The sequence below is a fragment of the Oncorhynchus clarkii genome, chromosome 2 (assembly GCF_045791955.1).
Source record: "Oncorhynchus clarkii lewisi isolate Uvic-CL-2024 chromosome 2, UVic_Ocla_1.0, whole genome shotgun sequence".
NCBI classification, from domain to species: Eukaryota; Metazoa; Chordata; class Actinopteri; order Salmoniformes; family Salmonidae; genus Oncorhynchus; species Oncorhynchus clarkii.
The window spans coordinates 47,364,725-47,387,106 of record NC_092148.1 but is presented as its reverse complement, the minus strand read 5'-3'; the positions used below and the strand labels follow the sequence as shown (position 1 = coordinate 47,387,106).

Sequence of the window (22,382 nt, the reverse complement as noted above, 5' to 3'; positions counted from 1 at the left end):
GCCAACTTGTGGAAGGAAGTCTTCCCCTGAGGAGTCCTACAAAGTTATCCTCCATTTTCCAACCTAAGAAAAGACAAGCCATCAAGCAACGAAACAGCCAATTAAACAATCAGCGAACTTTTGCTGATCCCATGGATGTCCCCAATCAATCACAGGGATTTATCCACAAATAGTATTAGATAAAGGGATGCTAATCTAAGATGATGTCCCATCCCTGTCCATGTAATACTATTCTTTATGATCGAAAAGGGAAAACTCCTATTCAGAAACACCAGGATGCTCTTCATTCTTTTAACCACAGAAAAGAAAAGACCATTGAACACAGACCCTCATGCTTTACATAACTTAAACATATCAAGTAACCCTAAATGTACTGTATGTTTTAAAGTGAAGTAGTGACAGGGTCATAAACTGTGATAATCAATGTTTAAAGTTTTATTTTTCTCCAAACAAACAGTAACAAACAGGCTTGATGAGCAAATATACAGTACAACTAATATATATTTTTGAATACATTTCATACAGGTCTGTCCATTACTCTGATCGCTGTTCATAAGTACAAAAATGATCTTTTGAAATCTCTGTAGTTACAATGGACAGTTCAGCAGTAGTCATTCTTAATTGCTTGATGCTAATTCTCTAACCCTGAATTGCACAGCAACTCAAAACAAAGCATTGATAACACACACGTATACTTTTCATAACCCCTTAAAAGCAAACCAATAATAGGTAGTTCTTGCAAAGATTTCTAAGTATTGATAAAAGCAATCTATATTTCACAATAATCAAGCCATGTTTCTGATAATACTTGTATAAGTTGTAAAGAGAAAAATAAACTGATGTAAGATACTTGACTCAGCAGTCAGGTTGCACATACAATAAATAGTGTTTAATTAAGTTTCATTGAGACAACGGAACGCGAGACAAATTACTGATTAAGGCTAATCAAGTGAACTGAACTTTCTCCTCACATTCCATAAGTGTTCATAAACTGGCTAATATATGAAATATACAAAGAGTTGACTAAAGTAGTAATGATGTGGCATTAAAGAATGGGACACAGAAGTTTATTTGTGATTTGTGATCATTTTGGGGAATCTGTTAACTGTTTTGTGTGGAATTCTTACTGCACTTGTGTAGCATGTCGTAAATAAGAACGTTTCACCTATACACAGAAAAACTATACATTGCAAAGTACACATTTGGAAAAAATACATCAAATTTACATTGTATGTAACAAACATGGACACAGTGCATAAAAATATCTAAAAGCTGTGGTATATAAATATCTAAGAACTGTTATATGTAATGCACCAAGAGGAATTTCAAGCCACATAGAGAAATACAAAGCATTGTTTTTGTAATAACAGTGGCAGTGCAAAACCAGCTTTTAATAATGAGTTATTTAGGATGCCTGCTTTTAAAATATTTGATCATAAGCAAAAACGCAAACAGCTCTCTCTATAAATAGTACAGCATTTCTTAAATATAGCGGTTTATCAGTGATCGACATAAGTTATAAGTTACATATCCAATAGCAGAGCAAACATACTGCCATTCGAGTAAACAAGCACATCCAGAGGTCACGAGAATTCAAAAAGGAAAGTAATGAGCCTTCATACAATATGGCAAAGCATCTATCATATCTCAAGCCCACACTTACATAAACAGTATCCCTGGTTAAAAACAACCTCCATCCATTTCAATGACTCACTCAAACGCTACACATTCCTATAGATACCTAGCCATTGCATATGGAGAAAGATACGAGGTTCAGAAAGCCACATTCAGATACAGTTACTCCAGCCCTGAAAATACCCCAAAAAGCTGTTGTTTTTTTCATTTGCCCTTTCATTTACAATCGCTTGCTGTGTCGTAGCGGACTTGGACCCATTCGCAATAGAAGAAAAGCGGTGTTCATTCATGCACTCTTTTCACATAGCACTCTAGTCAAACTGAAGCATCACTAGCAAGCGGATGAAAGGAAGACCTGCCTCCACTGGCTCTCTAGACTTCGACCCATACTGGGAGTGTAGCCCATAGAAAAAGTCATCCTATTTTGATGGTGTAATTAGCCTGGTCTGTTAGAGAGGGAAGACACCTACCACCACCCCCCCCTTGAACCCAGTACAGAACTTCCTACTGTTAGGTATGGCAAACAGAGAGGGAGAAAGAGAGAGCGTGGTGCAGGTTGCGGTAAATAGTGGGACCATCAAACGGCAGTCTCCTGGTCCTCTCGCTGGATCATCTGGTAGTGCTGGCGGTTTTCCAAGTACTCCGCCAGCTCCTGGTCATTGGCCTTCTCCGCACGCCGCTTCGGCGTCTCACCCTGTAAAAGGGAGATGGGTATAAGAGGGGTGGAAAGAGAGAGGGGGGTGAAGGGGTGGAGAGAGAGGAAGGAGGAGATAGGAAGAGGGAAAGGGTGAAAGAGAGAAAAGGGGTGGTGAGGGGGGTTGAGAGAAAGAAGGGGGGTGAGAGAGAGAGAGAGAGAGAGAGAGAGAGAGAGAGAGAGAGAGAGAGAGAGAAAGAGAGACAGGGGGATATAGTGATGTGTGTGTGAAACTGTGCATGTTGATTCTGATGACAATGAAAAAACACACTGAAACATACAATCTTCTTTTTGTATTGGCAAGTAAAACAGAAAAATATTCTCATAATGATGACAGGCTTTTTCTTGCCACGAGTCAGTTCACCATGGTGACCGTGTAGTGTACTAAGACCATTGTGGATGTATAAGACCTGCCAGGAATCCTGCAGGGGTACAATTCTCACTTACAGAGAAGAACATGAAATCCCCATTACAAAGAATACACAGCAATTTCCCCCTAAAATAGGCCTTTACTGGACTAGAACGTGTCATTTGGATAACCATCAGCCTTGTTATGATAACCATCAGCCTGATTCATTGAGCCCTTTACCCAAAGGTCAAGTAAAAAAGGCCTCTATCATCAGCCTTTCCTGAACTAGAGCTAGCAAAAACGATAACCATCATCCTGATTCATTAAGGTAATTTACCTGAAGGTCAGTCTTCATGAGGGAAGCCCCGGCCTCCACCAGGTAGTGGCAGATGGTCCTCTGACGCGTGAACGCAGCTTTATGGAGAGCCGTCTCCCCTCTGTGTCACACACACACACACACACACACACACACACACACACACACACACACACACACACACACACACACACACACACACACCAATCAGGTTGTGTTGTAGCTGGGAGCTCTAGGTTTGACCCAGTTGACAGACTTTTTCCAGGAACTGACTAATTCATATAGATGAGGTGATTTGAATTATTTGAGGGCAGAGCTTAGCTTTAATAGTAATCAGTAGAGAGTTGACCTCTGTGCCAAGATTATTTAATGCAAAAGGAAGTTGACAACATGACTCACGTCTCTTTTTCTGTGACATCCAGGAGAGTGGTAGGTGCTGTGTGTTAAAACATAAGGCAGGATTCAGATATTGCATCCAGTATCTATACGAACACAAGCTCCCTATCTATTTCACATACAGTACATCTATCATCCATGTTGGATATGTTCAAATCTTTATTTATGTTCGGTCCACAACAGTGATGGGAAAATGTTAATATGTTCATTGGGTTTATATGCGATACTGCAGAGTGCTTCCAATTATCGAGAACGTAAGAATGAAACAGTGTCATATCAGCACTTAATACCTAAAGTAATAGGAGTCAACTGCAGTGTTTGACAGGTCAGTCTCTTACCGTTGTCTATGATGTACTTAACAATCTCCTTGCAGCCCACCTCCACCGCGTAATGGAGTAAGGTGCAGCCCAAAGTATCCTGCGCGAAAATATCTGCCCCCTGTTTGTGGAGCTCTGTGAGCTGTGAACAAAAAAATATTAATTTACAGTGCTTCATCTTGACAGTGCTTCAACTTTATAGTCATTACACTTGGCTGTGTTCCAATTTGAAAGTACTTCAACTACAGTGCCTCAACTATACCTTGCTTCAAATTGCTTTACCGTGCTTTACCAATACAGCGCTTCAAATTGTACACCCACATTTGTCTACTATCTTACATTTTGTGAGAGGTCAAAGAGAGGGGTCAAAAGTAAATGTAAAAACACTGTTAGAGGAGGATGCATGGTAGGAATGACTGCTGTGTAACTAAACATGTTGTGGACTTACCCTTTCGAGATCTTCTGTCTTCACACACTCAATTAACTCAGTTACTGTAAAAACAAAGTAAGGCATCTATACTCTTCACAATTGACTTACGAGGCTTTTCATTATATTTTTTGAACAGTGAACCTTAGGCCAGTAAATACAATATGGTTCAAATGAGGGCTGGGTGACATGGCCAAAATATCATAAAAATATCATATTTTGTACAATTCTGAATAATGAAAGTTCTAAATATGTTTTGAGTAGTACATGACCCTAGGATGGCCACAAATCAATTCTAAGTGGTTTAAATGGCTTTCTCCATTCTGATTGTTTTACAAACAAACTAGGGCAAAACTGATAGTGAAGCAGTCCAATTTGCTTTTAATTTATTTAGCACTGTATCAAATGACCTTTATTCGACTGCATTGTAAAAATCCATACTGGTATGCAAGTACGGTTGTACCTATCCGTTCAGAATATCGAGAACAAATCAACAGGGGATGTTTTACCTTTTTCAGCATCACACGACAGAGCACTTCCAGAACTGTGAGAAGGACAAGAGGCAGATTTTACAACAAAGCTAAATGACATTGCACTGAGATGATGATCATAACAAGTAAGCATGACAGTAAGCGTGACAGTAAGCGTGACACATACAGAAACAGACAGCATACCTAAGCATGGGTCTGAAATCAGCAATAGTTGTATGGGGCCGATGAACATTCACAATTTTAGTGCCTCTCCTTCAAAGACAAAGACAGGATAAAGCGTGGATGACATATCATACATATTAAGCGGTGTGTGACAAAGTGTGTTTGGAATTTTTTTGTAATTATTTTTTTTAATTAAATTTTTATTAAATCACAACGATAATTGGGAAAGTGAGCCAGACCTGAGTTCAAATACTATTTAGAGTAGGCCTATGTATGTCAATTACTTTTAAAGACATTTGTAGTAGGTATTTAGATTTTTTAAATTTGAAAACACAAGTAGTATTTGAAAATACTGAAATGCAGAGTATTTATACAAATATTTTAATTCTCCCATGCATTTGAACCTGGTCTGTTTGCTATTTGAAATAAAGTATTTGGAAAGTAAGCTATTTATTGAAAAGTATATGAAGATACTTTCAAATACTTCCAAAAGAAGTAGTTGATTTGGGCCACACCATTTGAAAATACTCAAATACACAGAATTAAGTATTTAAAATGACAAATAATCAAATCAATCAAATCAAATACACGTGTACTGTACATGATCACAGGTTTGGAGTGAGCTAAAAGTTGTCTCAGGGAACAATGCTAAATCTAGGTTCCTTGGAAGCTTTTGAATACTTGAATGGAACATGTGTCCAAATCATTTCTCTTATGACTCAACCCATACTGAACCTGAGAGAGATGACACGGCTTTGTGACACTAGGCTTTGTCACATCATTTTCTTACGCCAACCGACATTGCAGGCGGAATTGTCGTGCTATCTGACGTAAGACAATGTTGTTACATAGCAAGCCATACTGCTATGCTGATGACTGACCATGAAAATGACAACACAAATCCACTATAATTAAAACAAACCCTCATGTATGCTGTTAATTAGTTCTAGTTATATTAACTACCCAATTGTCAACATTTTGAGATCTGATGTTCTACCAACATTGTTTCAAGGTAGTTTGGTTATCGCTCCTGGCCATTGCTCATGACCAGAATGCCACACCATTAGAATGTAGACACTGATTGAACAGTCATCCAAAAGACACCACAGTTCAACAAAGGTCTGATAATTGGTCTCGTAAATAACATTGGTGCCACTATAGGCCAACAATAGATGGATGGACTGATGAATTGGTAAAACCATACTACAATTGAAAATGTCCACAAAGATGTATAGGATTCAGGCTAAAGTCAGGGTCTGACCTGCACTGGCCGGTCTTGGAGGAGGCCTGAGAGTCGCTGCTGTGAGCTAGGGCCTCTGTCACCGAGCTGTCACTGGACACCCTCTTCCTCTGGGATTCCCTGATACTGCAGGAGGGGAGGGAGACGAGGTACAGGTTAGTGACTGGGAGAAGGACCACTCAGTACAGTAATAACATTACTTTTATGTTTTACATTCTTGCCAATATCTATGAATAGAATTGAAACTGTTGCTATCAAAAGTTTGTGTGTGTGTGTGTGTGTGTGTGTGTGTGTGTGGTGTAAAATTGGTCGTCAGTCTGTCTGAGACCCAGTCATGTAGTTGTGTCATCTTCCCTGAGGGAGCCAACATTATATACAGGACCAGATATGGATAATGAGCTATTGTTCATCACCAGACACCACACCACCCTCACAGTATTGACTTAACAGGGAACGGGAACTTTGATGGTGTGCAATAGTGAGTGACAGTCAGGCAGCAATGAAAGAGGGAGGTTTGTGTGTGTGTGTGCCTATCTTTCAAATAAATAAGGTGCAAAGAAACCAAGCTAGAGCGCATCCAATTAAAAATATTACCTTGTTCAGTCTCTAAACCATAAAGGGACAGTTTCCCAGACACAGATTAAACTTAGTTCTAGACTAAAATGCACTTTTAATGGAGATTTGGTTTAATCTTAAAAGTGTTTATATTCTCACCTGGGTCCTGGGGAGGAGGTGGGAGAGGAGGAGGAGGATGGGAAGGTAAACTGGCGAGATTCTGGCGTTTTGCACTCCCCGTACGAGTCTACCAGGTCGGGCATGCCCGGCGAGGTGCCCACCGTCTCCTTGATGACCAGCTCCGGGTCCAGGATGTAGAGGTCATCCTGGGAGATCTCCGTCACGTAGTTGAGGTGCTCCTTGAGGTTATAACAGGTTATTATAACAGTTTATAGCTTGTTTATAATAAAAAAAGAGTCATGACAGTGTGTCATAACATGCCTCATTAAAACCCTGGACAATGGGTGATATAGATGGGGGCCTTGAATACTTATAAGCTTTACCATAATGTCCAGGAGTTTATCCTAGTCAAGTCATGTGGTCAGAAAAAAACTATATGGCATATTCACAAGTCAGTGGTTTGTTAATGTATTTATTATTAGTATAAACAGGATAATTAAACAACAAAAAAGAAGTAGGCCTCCACCCCTCCATCTCTGATTGACTGAGAAATTCAAGAAGCTATCATCGTTAAGTGACATAATATATGCAAAGTATTGAATATTTACATTCATGCAATTCGAAATGAATTTAGTAACTTTGCCCCAGAAGCATTTAACTGCAGGGCGCTCTCACGTCCAATGGAGGATTGTGCCTAACTGCTTTAGGGGGCACAGTGAAGAGTTGGGAATTTCACTGTAAAACGTTTCCTTGTTAAGTAGAGTCTGTGAACAAACTTAAAATGTGTAAGTTGATTGTTCGGATTAAGGGATGCCAAAGTCATATTTTTTTGTATTTATCTTCCAGTTAAAGGGTAGTTCAGATTCAATTAGATCAGTAGACAAATACCTTTTTTGAATGGTTAGCTCAGAATATGAGCGTTCCAAAAGTTGTTAATATATTACAGAGATCAGTCCCATTGGGAGCCCAGATCATTTATTCAGAAATCCCATCATTGGATGGTTCGGTAGATGGGTTTCCCAAGGGACTCCATCGGCCAGCAACCTAAGTTGTAGATATATAAAAAAAATGATTTTATGTGTATGTGTCTTTCAAATCTTGGATTGTTCTCAAACAACTGTCCATGATATCAACAAGGGTATGGATTCTACATTTGGATTATTGGGGTGATGGGAAAAGGCCCGCAAGGCGCTATTGTGAAATATTGGAGTATGGGCATGTTATTTTGATTACCAGTTACATTATTTTTCAACTTTCCACCAAATAGAAATTGTATGAGCAATAATAGGACCAAACCGTAGTTTACATTGTTTAAGGGACATAGGAGACACCAGGGAAATAGGAGACACCATATTTATCTCTATACTCAGCCAGGGGGGGGGCGGAAGAATCATGTCTCAACCAATTTAGAATGGGATGAAATGCTAGTGCCTGGAAACACAATTTAAAGTTTGCTACGGCTAGTCCTACGGCTTTCCCTCTTTGTAAGTTTGTTCATTTTATCCAAGATCGTTTGCCTTGCCATATACATTTTGAAACCGCACTATGAATTTTATCCCAATAGAGCCATGGGAACCACTGAACTACAGAAATTCAGCCGTGGCGATATATTAATTTTAACAATAGATATTCTGCCAGTTAACGCAACTGGGATATTAGTACATCTACTGAGGTCGGATTGAATTGAGCGTTCTGTCAAAGTTTCTGTCAAAGGAAGGAAACATTTCTACAATTGGGATTCCATAAGTAGAGATGGAGTCCTTTTCAGGGTGTTGGAAAAAAGGCAGTAGGGCAGATTTGGTTCGATTTATTTTAGAACTTGAGATGGAGCCGTATTTATCTATGATCTTCAAAGCATTTGGGAGGGATTAAAATACACTTTCTAGATAAAGTAAGATATTGTCGGTGTATAATGAGATTACGTAATCCATAGAATTGAGACATATTGGTGTAATTTCTTTCGATTGGCGAATTGCCTGGGCCAGGGGCCCCTTGGATTTGTTTTCAGCAGTGGTGGCAAAGCTACCGAAGTATATGGGAACAGCATGTTAGACTCCATAGACCTCTAGTCATTGATTGCACTAATGCTAGTTAGCAACTTCTTTCTGACTGCGTGCGAGACAAAAAAGGGGTATGCACGAGTTCATCTGACTATGGGTAAGTAGAAAAAGGGCCAAGTTGCCTAAATCATGCACAAAAAAATTGCATCATATTTTTTGGAGCTTTAGCATTCAGCATTGGTGAAGCCCCAGATGCTAAATTAATATAGGGGAAACACCGCAAGTACATACCTGAGCACGGTCTATCCTATAGAATCGATCAGCAGTTGTGCCTGAAAAGAAAACATACACCTTTCATAATCTATATGTTCCTGCCCATATACTGGCATTGCATTCCTGGACAGAAATCTAATGCTGCATTTCAATTGTTTTCAAAATGAGGAAGAGAGTTCCCTTATAAAAGAGAACGGTTAAAGGATGGTTAAAGTGGCCAATAAAATACTCTCTTTGTTCGGGTAGCAATACTTACAGTCAAGGAAGCACCATTTGGGGGAAAGCTTTTGTGACGACAGCCTCGCTGATTTCACAGCATCACTTTCCTTTTAGAGAATAATATAACAACATAATTATGTCATCTCATTTCCTACAGCAAGTAACATCTTTATAAACCAAGTACTTCAGTTCTTCCAGAGGAGCATTTGAGGTTTGTCATTTTGTTCCCTGGAGTACATCTGAGCTCCACTAGGGGGCACAGCAGACAACATGAAGTCTATCATATGCTCAAATATTTAATGACACACTCACACTCTTTCTCTCACTTTCACCCCAGTTCCTTTTCTCTCACTTTTACTTATTTTGACACTCGCTCATTCTTTCGCCCACACACATTTCCACCCTCCACTAATATTGTCACCCTTGGTGAAAATGAGCAAAATGGCCTGTAAGAAAAATGTCTTTGCTGTTTATCCTCTTGGTCTTTCAATCAAAATGTTTACAAAAAATCTAACCTTTAAATTAAGTCAAATTATTTTAAAAATTCAATGTGAAGTAAATTCAATAAATATTTTTCTACATAATATGTGTGCCACAATTATTGGCACCCCAAGAAATTCTTATGTGTAAAATCTAACTGAAGTATATTCCCACTCATATTTTACATTTTTATGTTCACCTGAGTGATTAGGAACACTTAAGTGGTAAGCCATGACTTCTTGTTTCACTGGGGTATAAATATGAGGTGACATACAGGCCAAGTTCCCACAGTCATCCATTACAGTAATGATGTGACAAAAGGTTTTTGAGCTGCACAAATCAGGAAACGGCTATGAGAGAACAGCTCAAAGGTTGAAAATACCCATTTCCACTATCAGGGCAATAATTAAGAAGTTTAAAGCAACTGGAGATGTTAACAATCGGCCTGGAAGAGGACGTGTGTCTATATTGACTCCACGCACAGTGAGGAGGATGGTTAAAGTGGCCAAAAATGTTCCAAGGATCACAACTGGAGAATTGCAGATGTTAGTTGGGTCTTGTGGTCAGAAAGTCTCCAAAACTATAATAAAATGCCACCTCCGTAACCACAAGTTGTTTGGGAGGGTTTCCATAAAAAAGCCTGTGCTGTCATCAAACAACAAACTCAAGTGCCTACGGTTTGCCAAACATTACAGGAACTTTCAATGGGACCGGATTCTATGGTCAGATGAGACCAAAATAGAGCTTTTTGGAAACAAACACCAGAGGTGAGATTGGCGTAGACAGAAAGATATCCATGCAGAAAAGTACCTCATCACCACTCTGAAGTATGGTAGTGGATCTTTGATATTGTGGGCCTGTTTTTCTTCCAAAGGCCCTGGACAACTTGTTAGGATACATAAACGCAGAAAAATGAAACGTCCTCTCACTGTCAACTGCGTTTATTTTCAGCAAACATGTGTAAATGTTTGTATGAACATAACAAGATTCAACAAACGAGACATAAACTGAACAAGTCCCACAGACATGTGACTAACAGAAATTGAATAATGTGTCCAAGAACAATGGGGGCCAAAATCAAAAGTAACAGTCAGTATCTGGTGTAGCCCCAGCTGAATTAAGTACTGCAGTACATCTCCTCCTCATGGACTGCACCAGATTTGCCAGTTCTTGCTGTGAGATGTTACCCCACTCTTCCACCAAGGCACCTGCAAGTTCCCGGACATTTCTGGGGGGAATGGCCCTAGCCCTCACCCTCCGATCCAACAGGTCCCAGACGTGCTCAATGGGATTAAGATCTGGGCTCTTCGCTGGCCATGGCAGAACACCGACATTCCTGTCTTGCAGGAAATCATGCACTGAAAGAGCTGCATGGCTGGTGGCATTGTCATGCTGGAGGGTCATGTCAGGATGAACCTGCAGGAAGGGTACCACATGAGGGAGGAGGATGTCTTCCCTGTAAAGCACAGCGTTGTGATTGCCTGCAATGACAACAAGCTCAATCCGATAATGCTGTGACACACAGCCCCAGACCATGACGGACCCTCCACCTCCAAACCGATACCGCTCCAGAGTACAGGCCTCAGTGTAACGCTCATTCCTTCGATGATAAACACGAATCCGACCATCACCCCTGGTGAGACAAAACTGTGACTCATCAGTGAAGAGCACTTTTTTCCAGTCCTGTCTGGTCCAGCGACGGTGGGTTTGTGCCCATAGGCGACATTGTTTCCGGTGATGTCTGCAGAGGACCTGCCTTACAACAAGCCTACAAGCCCTCAGTACAGCCTCTCTCAGCCTTTTGCGGACAGTCTGAGCACTGATGGAAGGATTATGCGTTCCTGGTGTAACTCGGGCAGTTGTTGTTGCAATTCTGTACCTGTCCAGCAGGTGTGATGTTCGGATATACCGATCCTGTGCAGGTGTTGTTATACGTGGTCTGCCACTGCGAGGACAATCAGCTGTCTGCCCTGTCTCCCTGTAGCGATGTCTTAGGCGTCTCACAGTACGGACATTGCAATTTATTGCCCTGGCCACATCTGCAGTCCTCATGCCTCCTTGCATGCCTAAGGCATGTTCACGCAGATGAGCAGGGACCCTGGGCATCTTTCTTTTGGTGTTTTTCAGTAGAACTGCCTCTTTAGTGTCCTAAGTTTCCATAACTGTGACCTTAATTGCCTACCATCTGTAAGCTGTTAGTGTCTTAACGACCATTCCACAGGTGCATGTTCATTAATTGTTTATGGTTCATTGGACAAGCATGGGAAACCGTGTTAAACCCTATATAATGAAGATCTGTGAGGTTATTTGGATTTTTACGAATGATCTTTGAAAGACGGGGTCATGGAAAATTGATTAAAAAAAAAAAAAATGTTTAAGTATCATGGGCTTAAACTGGGCCTTGGTTGGATCTTCCAGCAGGACAATGAACCAAAGCACACCTCAAAATCAACACAACATTTTTGACATGGCCATCCCAATCCCCTGGCCTAAACCCCATAGAAAACCTGTGGGAAGGGCCTCCCGGGTGGCGCATTGGTCTAGGGTACTGCATGGCAGCGCTAGCTGTGCCACCAGAGACTCTGGGTTCGCGCCGAGGCTCTGTCGCAGCCGGCCGTGACCGGGAGGTCCGTGGGGCGACGCACAATTGGCCTAGCGTTGTCCGGGTTAGGGAGGGTTTGGCCGGTAGGGATATCCTTGCCTCATCGCGCACTAGCGACTCCTGTGGTGGGCCGGGCGCAGTGCACCCTAACCAGGTCGCCAGGTGCACGGTGTTTCCTCCGACACATTGGTGCGGCTGGCTTCCGGGTTGGATGCGCGCTGTGTTAAGAAACAGTGCAGCTTGGTTGAGTTGTGTTTCGGAGGACGCATGGCTTTCGACCTTCGTCTCTCCCGAGCCCGTACGGGAGTTGTAGCAATGAGACAAGTTACTAACAATTGGATACTACGAAATTGGGGAGAAAAGGGGGTAAAAAATGTTTTTAAATTATAATAAAAAAAGAAAACCTGTGGGATGAGCTGAAGAGGAGAGTCCACAAGTGTGGACCTTGGAATCTGAAGGATCTGGAGAGATTCTGTTTGATGGAATGGTCTCAGATCCCCTGCCATGAATTCTCCAACCTCATTACACATTATAGGAGAATACTCAGAGCTGTTATCTTGGCAAAGGGAAGTTGCACACAGTGCAAGGGGTGCCAATAATTGTGGCACACATATATACTTGAGAAAAACATTCGTTTTATGATAAGAATTCATTTTTTCTTCCAATTATTTTACTTTGATTAAAAGTTTGATTTCCGTGAATATTTTGAAAGAAAGACCAAGAGGATAAACAATAAATATATTTTTTACAGCCTGTTTTGCACATATTTACCAAGGGTGCCAATATGAGTGGAGCGCACTGTAAATGGACTTGGCCAATCCGTACTCTCACTCCTCCCTACAGTTGCGGGCACCAAAAAGTTAGGTTGCGTCACCGTACTGGCAGAACAATTGTGGCAATGTGTGTACAACAAGGTTTTAAAAGCGCTTTAGTTCCCACAACTGTACATCTTCTACATACCTCTTCCAGACTATCCTGTAGACTCTCAATGTGTGAACGGCAGTTCTCCAGATCGCTGTCTCCTGGGACCGTGATGATGCCCAGTGGAATAGCTGATACAGGGAAAAGACATTCTGTTACAGTAGTTTCCAAATCAAATTTTATTGATCACATACACATGTTTAGAAGATGTTATTGCTGTTGTAGCGAATTGCTTGTGTTTCTAGCTCCAACAGTGCAGTAATATCAAACAATTTCACAACAATACACACACATTTTCGGGTAGCCTTCCACAAGCTTCCCACAATAAGTTGGGTGAATTTTGGCCCATTCCTCCTGACAGAGCTGACTGAGTCAGGTTTGTAGGCCTCCTTGCTCGCTCACGCTTTTTCAGTTCTGCACACAAATTTTCTATAGGATTGAGGTCAGGGCTTTGTGACGGCCACTCCAATACCTTGACTTTGTTGTCCTTAAGCCATTTTACCACAACTTTGGAAGTATGCTTGGGGTCATTGACCACTTGGAAGACCCACCAAGCTTTAACTTCCTGACTGATGTCTTGAGATGTTGCTTCAATATAGTCACAAAAATGTCCTTCTCATGATGTTATCTATTTTGTGAAGCACACCAGTCCCTCCTGCAGCAAAGCACCCCCACAACATGATGCTGCCTCCCCCGTGCTTCACATGTTGGGATGGTGTTCTTCGGCTTGCAAGCCTCCCCCTTTTTCCTCTAAACATAACGATGGTCATTATGGCCAAACAGTTCTATTGTTGTTTCATCAGACCAGAGGACATTCCTCTAAAAAGTATGATCTTTGTCCCCATATGCAGTTGCAAACCCCAATCTGGCTTTTTTATGGCGGTTTTGGAGCAGTAGCTTCTTCCTTGCTGAGCGGCCTTTCAGGTTATGTCAATATAGGACTCGTTTTACTGTGGATATAGATACTTTTGTACCTGTTTCCTCCAGCATCTACACAAGGTTCTTTGCTGTTGTTCTGGGATTGATTTCCACCTTTCGCACCAAAGTACGTTCATCTCCAGGAGACAGAACGCATCTCCTTCCTGAGCGGTATGACGGCTGTGTGGTCCCATGGTGTTTATACTTGCGTACTATTGTTTGTACAGATGAACGTGGTGAACGTTTTGAAATTGCTCCCAAGGATGAATCAGACTTCTGGAGGTCTACAATTTTTTTTATGAGGTCTTGGCTCATTTCTTTTGATTTTCCCATGATGTCAAGCAAATAAGAACTGAGTTTGAAGGTAGGCCTTGAAATACATCCACAGGTACACCTCCAATTGACTCAACTAATGTCAATTAGCCTATCAGAAGCTTCTAAAGCCACAATAATTGTCATACTTTTCTGGAATTTTCTAAGCTGTTTAACTTCTTGGTGACTGGGGGGCAGTATTGAGTAGCTTGGATGAATAAGGTGCCCAGAGTAAACTGCCTGCTACTCAGCCATAAAAGCTCAAATATGCATATAATTAATGAATATTTATAATGCTATTTCTGACTAATGTTGACTCTAATGTTGACTCTAACAGCCAGTGAACAGCCAGTGAAAGTGCAAGGCGCCAAATTCAAAACAACAAAAATCTCATAATTAAAATTCCTCAAGCATACAAGTATTTTACTTCATTTTAAAGATAAAATCCTCGTTAATCCATCCACAGGTCTGATTTCAAAAAGGCTTTACAGTGAAAGCACCACAAACGATTATGTTAGGTCACCACCAAGTCACAGAAAAACACAGCTATTTTTCCAGCCAAAGAGAGGAGTCACAAAAAGCAGAAATATAGATCAAATTAATCACTAACCTTTGATCTTCATCAGATGACACTCATAGGACTTCATGTTACACAATACGGGTATGTTTTGTTTGATAAAGTGCATATTTATATCCAAAATCTCATTTTACATTGGCGTGTTATGTTCAGTAGTTCCAAAACATGCAGTGATTTTGCAGAGAGCCACATCAATTTACAGAAATACTCATAATAAGCATTGATAAAAGATACAACTATTATACATTAAACTTTAGATAAACTTGTCCTTAATGCAACCGCTGTATCAGATTTTTTTTTTACTTTACGGAAAAAGCATACCATGCAACAATCTGAGTACGGTGCTCAGAGGCCAAAACAGCCAAAGAGATATCATCCGCCATGTTGTGGAGTCAACATTAGTCAGAAATAGCATTATAAATATTCACTTGCCTTTGATGATCTTCATCAGAATGCACTCCCAGGAATCCCAGTTCCACAATAAATGTTTGATTTGTTCGATGAAGTTCATAATTTATGTCCAAATACCTCCTATTGTTAGGGCCAGCCGAAAGGTCGGACAAAAAGTCCAAAAAGTTATATTACAGGTCGTAGAAACATGTCAAACTAAGTATAGAATTAATCTTTAGGATGTTTTTAACATACGTCTTCAATAATGTTCCAACCGGAGAATTACTTTGTCTGTAGAAAAGCAATGGAACACGAGGTAACTTTCACATGACCTCGCATCATGAGCTCGCTCTTTCAGACACCTGGCTCAATCCCCTCTCATTTGGCCCCCCTTCACAGTAGAAGCATCAAACAAGGTTCTAAAGACTGTTGACATCTAGTGGAAGCCGTAGGAAGTGCAAAATGACCCCACAGACACTGTATATTGGAATGGCAATTAGTTGAAAAACTACAAACCTCAGATTTTCCACTTCCTGGTTGGATTTTTCTCACGTTTTCGCCTGCCATATGAGTTCTGTTATACTCACAGACATCATTCCAACAGTTTTAGAAACGTCAGAGTGTTTTCTATCCAAATATACTAATTATATGCATATTCTATCTTTTATGTTGAGTAGCAGGAAGTTTACTCTGGGCACCTTATTAATCCAAGCTACCCAATACTGCCCCCCAGTCATCAAGAAGCTTAGGTGCTAGTGATGGCTATTTAACAGTCTGATGGCCTTGAGATAGAAGCTGTTTTTCAGTCTCTCGGCCCCAGCGTTGATGCCCTTTGCTAATGGGCTGGAGCAAAAGCCTGCTATATCCCTGCCATAGTGGTCTCCTTAGTAAGGGAATGACAGAGGTGCAGTGTATAGAATATGTATGTTTACACTCACAGGCCTCTTTGAGCTTGTCCTTGTCGTAGTGCAGGGCCTCATAGGCGTGCATGCTGATCCTGCTCACTCTGATCTGCAGCTTCTCAGGAACCGGCTGCTGACTGAGAAGACACAGACAGAAACATTATGCTTGTACATATTGTATAGGTGTTTCTTAATGCTGGTCCTGGGGACCAAAAGGAGTGCACATTTTAGTATTTGCCCTAGCAATAAACACCTGATTCCACTAGTCAACTCATCAAACCTTTGATTAGTGGCATCAGGTGTTAATGCTAGGGCAAAAACTAAAAGGTGCACCCTTATGGGTCACTAAAACCAGGATTAAGAAACACTGGTATAGATTATTGATGGCTGGGAGAGAGCTACTAGTCATCCATATGGAATCACATGGATAGCCTTAACTCTAGTCTCGACTACAGTCATTCTAGGTTTCTGATCTAGAACGGGAACACAGTGTTGAGGTCCGGTATCACAAGTTTATGGTTACTAACTCATTGAGCTGGGGCATGGAGATCCTCCTCTTGGTCTTCTGCACCATGTTGGCCTGGTTCCTCAGGTTGATGTAGATGACGGAAGGGGCCAGCTTACAGGGCTCGCCATCTACCTGCATGGGGATGGACTTGTAGGTGGTCAGGGTCACTTCCTTACACTGGTTCAACCTCTCGCCGTGACCGCCCACCTGCAGAGTGGCCTGGAGGGACGGAGAGGAAGAAAAGAAAGAAAATGAGAAAATTGAACTGAATTGAATCCATTTTATTGATCCCCCCCCATATGGAAATTGAGAGATGCTGATGAAAGATAAACAATGATGTTGTAATGAAAACAACATTCCCTCCTTAGTGCCGTGGGGGTCTAAGGCACTGCATCTCAGTGTTTGAGGCGTCACTACAGACCCAAAGCCTACAATGTGCATGTTAGGCTGTACAAATGGTAATTAATATATTCCATGAGAAGTCAGAGGACAACAGGTATGGTTGAGAGCTCACCAGAGAGGTCATGGTGAATCCGATGACCTCGATACAGCCGTCGTCGTGTCTTTGCGGCTCAAAATCAAGGTGCTCACTGGGGTGACCCCACGGCTTGGTGCCGGCACAGTAACTATAGCAGACAATCAAAATACAACACTTGATAACAGGTATAATTAATAATTATTTATAACTTGTTGCAAACATGTCTGAGCTATTATTATGTATTTTAATAAGACTTCTAATATGGTATGTCTCTATATTAAAGAAACGTTCTACCGACTCTAAATGGCTGGTATTTTGTCAGTCCATAGAAATGCACTAGAGAGGTCAACTTCTAGCTTTGCAATGACCTCTTCTGTGACAGCATGGGCAGAGCTATTGATAGACATCTTCAATTTAAAGTAGTCAATTTATTACTTATTATTCTACCTCTATGAGTGAAAGTATTCTGACCCCTTGACTTTTTCCACATTTTGTTACGTTACAGCCTTACTCTAAAATGGATTCAATTGTTTTTCCCCCCTCATCAATCTACACACAATACCCCATATACACAAAGCAAAGACAGGTTTTTAGACATTTTTGCAAATGTATTAAAAAAAAGAACCTGAAATTTCACATTTACATAAGTGTTCAGACCCTTTACTCAGTACTTTGAAGCACCTTTGGCAGTGATTACAGCCTCTGGTCTTCTTGGGTATGACGCTACAAGCTTGACACACCTGTATTTGGGGAGTTTCTTCCCTTCTTCTCTGCAGATCCTCTCAAGCTCTGTCAGGTTGGATGTGGAGAGTCACTGCACAGCTATTTTCAGGGTCTCTCCAGAGATGTTCAATCAGGTTCAAGTCCGGGCTCTGGCTGGGCCCCTCAAGGACATTCTGGAGCAGGTTTTCATCACGAATCTCTCTGTACTTTGCTCCGTTCATCTTTCCCTCGATCCTGACCAGTCTCCCAGTCCCTGATGCTGAAAAACATCCCCACTGCATGATGCTGCCACCACCATCCTTCACCGTAGGGATGGTACCAGGTTTCCTCCAGACGTGACGCTTGGCATTCAGGCCAAAGAGTTCCATCTCGGTTTCATCAGACCAGAGGATCTTGTTTCTCATGGCCTGAGAGACCTTGAGGTGCCTTTTGGCAAACTCCAAGTGGTCTGTCATGTGCCTTTTATTGAGGAGTGGCTTCCGTCTGGCCACTCTACCGTAAAGGCCTGATTGTTGGAGTGCTACAGAGATGGTTGTCCTTCTCAAAGGTTCTCCCATCTCCACAGAGGAACTCGGGAGCTCTGTCAGAGTGACCACCAGGTTCTTGGTCACCTCCCTGACCAAGGCCCTTCTCCCCCAATTGCTCAGTTTGACCGGGCGGACAGCTCTAGGAAGGGTCTTGGTGGTTCCAAACTTCTCCCATTTAAGAATGATGGAGGCCATTGTGGTCTTGGGGGACCTTCAACGCCGAAGAAATGTTTTGTTACCCTGTGCCTCGACACAATCCTGTCTCTGAGTTTTAAGGACAATTCCTTCGACCTCATGGCTTGGTTTTTGCTTTGACATGCACTGTCAACTGTGGGACCTTATATAGAGAGGTGTGTGCCTTTCCAAATCATATCCAATCAACTGACTTTACCACAGGTGGACTCCAATCAAGTTGTAGAAACTTGTCTCAAAGATGATCATTGGAAACAGGATGCACCTGAGCTCAATTTCGAGTCTCATAGCAAAGGTTCTGATTACTTATATAAATACGTTTTTAAAATTTTATTTACATTTTTATACATTTGCAAAAATGTCTAAAAACCTTTCTTATCGGGTATTGTGTGTAGACTGATGATGACATTTTTTTATTTAATCAATTTTAAAATAAGGATGTAATGTCACAAAATGTGGAAAAAGTCAAGGGGTCTGAAGACGTTGAATGCAGGTGCATCCAGTTTCAAAATATTCTAAACGCTTACCTGGGAATGTTGAGGAACACAAGACATTGCAACTTCAGGTCCTGGACTTTGGAGGTGAGGTCTGTGCCGTCACACTGACAAAGAGGGGTTTCAGAAAAACAGAGTACAGACCATAGAGTTACACATATATCTCTAGAATGGACATTGGTATCCTAGAAATATGCCTACAAATCTACCATCTTCACCATGAAAATGTTAATTCTAGAAACTGATCAAATATGGTATAGACACTCAGTCTTGGGACACATCCACATTCTTTCTCGTTGTGCTCTGGGTCTTAGTCCCATTCAGGTCTAGAAGTGCACTCACCACAACTTTAATGTGTTTGGCAAGGTCTTTGGAGCTGCCACTCAGAAAGTCAGAGAAGGCTGTCTGCAATAAAGAATCAGGTTTGAGTAGAAAAACAGTTTGAAACAAAGTGAAATGGGGATGTACTATCTGAACTTGTCCAATAAGAACACTGGCTTTCTGTTTAAAACAGTTTTGAAACATTTTGCCCTAATGAACATGCCCTAGATATATAGTAAAGCAGATCAGACACAGAACAAACAACTCCATAGTGGGAGAGGAGCAAAGTTATATATTTTGTCAAAACACTCACCCCTGCATAGAACATTTTATTCCGCAAACGGCTGTTGAATTTCTCTGGGTTGGCCTCTAAGGAGAGAGAGACAGCTTTAGACTGTTGCTGCAGTAACATTTATGATAGTGACTAATTTCAGCTAGCAAAAGTAATTTCAGCTAGCGAAAGTAATTTCAGCTAGCGAAAGATGCACAAACCTCTGGACTCGTGGAACCCCAGTGTGACGTGAGCGTCAAAGCCGAGGCTGAAGTAGTTGTTGAAGACATCAATTGGGAGCTAACAAACAAAGCAGAGACACCTGATGTCAACAGAAATACAGTGCCCTCCGTAATTATCGGGACAGTGACAAATGTTTAGTTTCTTTGGCTCTTTACTCCAATACTTTTGGTCCCCTGAAATGGGGGGACTATGTACAAAAAGTGCTCGAACTTCTAAACGGGTTCACCCGATATGGATGAAAATATCATAAAATTAAAGCGGACAGTCTGCACTTTAACCTCATAGTCATTGTATCATTACCAAATCCAAAGTGCTGGAGTACAGAGCCAAAACAACAACAAAATTGTCAATGTGAAAATAATTACAGGGCTGATGTACATACAGTAGATCAGCATACTGGTAGCACTGTTTATCCAAGAAAATGTTTCATTCATGTTACACAAATCCCATAATCAAATCAAACTTAATTTAAAGTGCATTTTAAATTACAACACACTTCAAATGAAAACAATAATAGAAGGAGGATGTGTAAAAACGTACAGGTATGGCTAAAGCATGGCTAAAAAGTGGGTTTTTAAAAGTGATTTAAAAACCTCTATGGTGTCTGCCCCTCTTACCTGACAGGGCAAGCTGTTCCACAACTGAGGTGCTTTACTAGAGAACACTCCGTCCCCCGCCTTGGTTCTGCATCTAGGAACCATAAGCAGACCGGCTCCTTGGGAGCGGAGCGCCCTCACTGGGTTGTATTGAACGAGCATGTCCGTCAGATAAAAGGGGGGCAAGGCCATGCAGTGCCTTAAAAGTTAAGAGTAAGATCTTAAAATCAGACCGATAGTTTACAGGCAGCCAGTGTAGTGCAGATAAAACTGGAGTAATGTTCTGCTGCCTTCTGGTGTTAGTTAAAATCTGAGCTGCAGTGTTCTGTACAAGTTGTAGACTTCTAATATTACAGTCTGAGCAGCTGGAGAGGAGGGCATTACAGTAGTCTAGGCTAGATGAAACAAATGCATGGATGAAGTGTCTAATTATGGAAATGTTCCTGAGATTGAAGTATGCTGTTTTGGACGCGCATTTTATGTTGTTGTAAAAAGGAAGGCCGGGGTCAAAGGTAACACCAAGGTTTTTAAGAACCATGTTTGGTGTAATAAGGCAACCATCAATGTTGACAGTGAGGTTTGACACATTGTTTGTAAATGTATTGTCGCCAAGTAGCATAATTTCTGTCTTATCACAGTTTAAAAGCAACAAGTTGTCATCCAGTGTTTAACATCTGTGATGCAAGTCTCATGCATCGTCTGGGTTAAAATATTATTATAATAATCAGCGTTGCAACGAAAGTGGATGTTGTGCTTGCAGATGACAAGTATTCTAGCCTCTTAGTGAGAATAGCATGATCAATCGTATCGAAGGCAGCACTTAAATCTAAAAGAACAAGAATAGAGCCGTGACCATGGTAAGAGGAAAACATTAGGTCATTTACTACCTTGCCAAGTGCAGTCTCAGTGCTGTGAAATGGTCTAAAACCGTATTGGTAGGTTTCAAAGATACTGTGTGAATTTTAAAATGGCGTCAGCCGCTGGGCTACGGCGTTATCAAGTATCTTCGAAAGAAGGGGAGGTTTGAGATTGGCCTAATTACAACCAATTTAAGAGACTGATCATAGCATAGCATATACCGTCAAAAATATATTAAGCAATTACAAACGACATCCTTCAATCACATTTTATTTTAAAATGTTATGCTTATGATGTCCTTATCTCTATGCAGAGACATAAAACAATGCAAATACTAATAGTAAAATTAGCCTATAAGCTTTTGACGACTGGTGTGAGACACTCTAAACTGAGTTAACCTTGTCTGTCTGGTGCTCGTCCTTCTCCTCCTGAACGGCCTCTGGGTTGGGCTCCACCAGGAGGTTCCAGCGATCCAACTGCACCACGTTCCCATCCTCCACATGAGACAGGATCTTAGACACTGGCTCATCAGTGTAACCCTGCGGGAAAAGACGAGAGGAATTTCACAAAAACAAAAGACAAAAACATACATCCTCAATATCTAAATGAAATAATTTAAACAATATTGAAACAATACAACTTGTATTGTGTTAATCTAATTGCTGGTGGTGTCTTTTCTTGCTACTGTGTCTCATTCCTCATTTTGCCTCTCTGATGACACAAGATAGCCTACTTAGCCTACCCAAGACAGCCTATAGCCTAACAGCGATTCAATAGCCCATGATATTTTCAAGCAATAAGACCCAAGGGGGTGTGGTATACGACCAATATACCACGGCTAATGGCTGTTCTTAACCACGACGCAACGCAGAGTG

The 22,382-nt window shown here is 41.2% G+C and overlaps 1 protein-coding gene across 6 annotated transcripts in view; it reads right to left on the bottom strand.

Annotated features, from left to right (window-relative positions):
* Window positions 1-420: 420 nt before the first annotated feature.
* Window positions 421-22,382, bottom strand: part of LOC139368626 (diacylglycerol kinase zeta-like) — a 105,888-nt gene continuing 83,926 nt past the window's right edge. For 3 of the 6 annotated variants that reach the window (XM_071107772.1, XM_071107754.1, XM_071107736.1), the window contains exons 14-32: window positions 21,906-22,046; window positions 20,032-20,110; window positions 19,853-19,908; window positions 19,561-19,623; window positions 19,252-19,325; window positions 17,319-17,430; window positions 16,824-17,023; window positions 16,333-16,433; window positions 13,237-13,328; window positions 9,232-9,301; window positions 8,994-9,034; window positions 6,742-6,941; window positions 6,049-6,153; window positions 4,644-4,678; window positions 4,156-4,199; window positions 3,729-3,849; window positions 3,394-3,430; window positions 3,016-3,115; window positions 421-2,329 (exon numbers count right to left, since the gene is read on the bottom strand). In XM_071107772.1, coding sequence (XP_070963873.1) covers window positions 2,213-2,329; window positions 3,016-3,115; window positions 3,394-3,430; window positions 3,729-3,849; window positions 4,156-4,199; window positions 4,644-4,678; window positions 6,049-6,153; window positions 6,742-6,941; window positions 8,994-9,034; window positions 9,232-9,301; window positions 13,237-13,328; window positions 16,333-16,433; window positions 16,824-17,023; window positions 17,319-17,430; window positions 19,252-19,325; window positions 19,561-19,623; window positions 19,853-19,908; window positions 20,032-20,110; window positions 21,906-22,046 — 1,788 coding nt within the window. In that variant the 3' untranslated portion in view covers window positions 421-2,212. Of the gene's footprint in view, window positions 2,330-3,015; window positions 3,116-3,393; window positions 3,431-3,728; window positions 3,850-4,155; window positions 4,200-4,643; window positions 4,679-4,808; window positions 4,878-6,048; window positions 6,154-6,741; window positions 6,942-8,993; window positions 9,035-9,231; window positions 9,302-13,236; window positions 13,329-16,332; window positions 16,434-16,823; window positions 17,024-17,318; window positions 17,431-19,251; window positions 19,326-19,560; window positions 19,624-19,852; window positions 19,909-20,031; window positions 20,111-21,905; window positions 22,047-22,382 lie in introns of all 6 variants that reach the window. The other 3 variants (XM_071107762.1, XM_071107724.1, XM_071107745.1) reach the window with 2 other exon arrangements.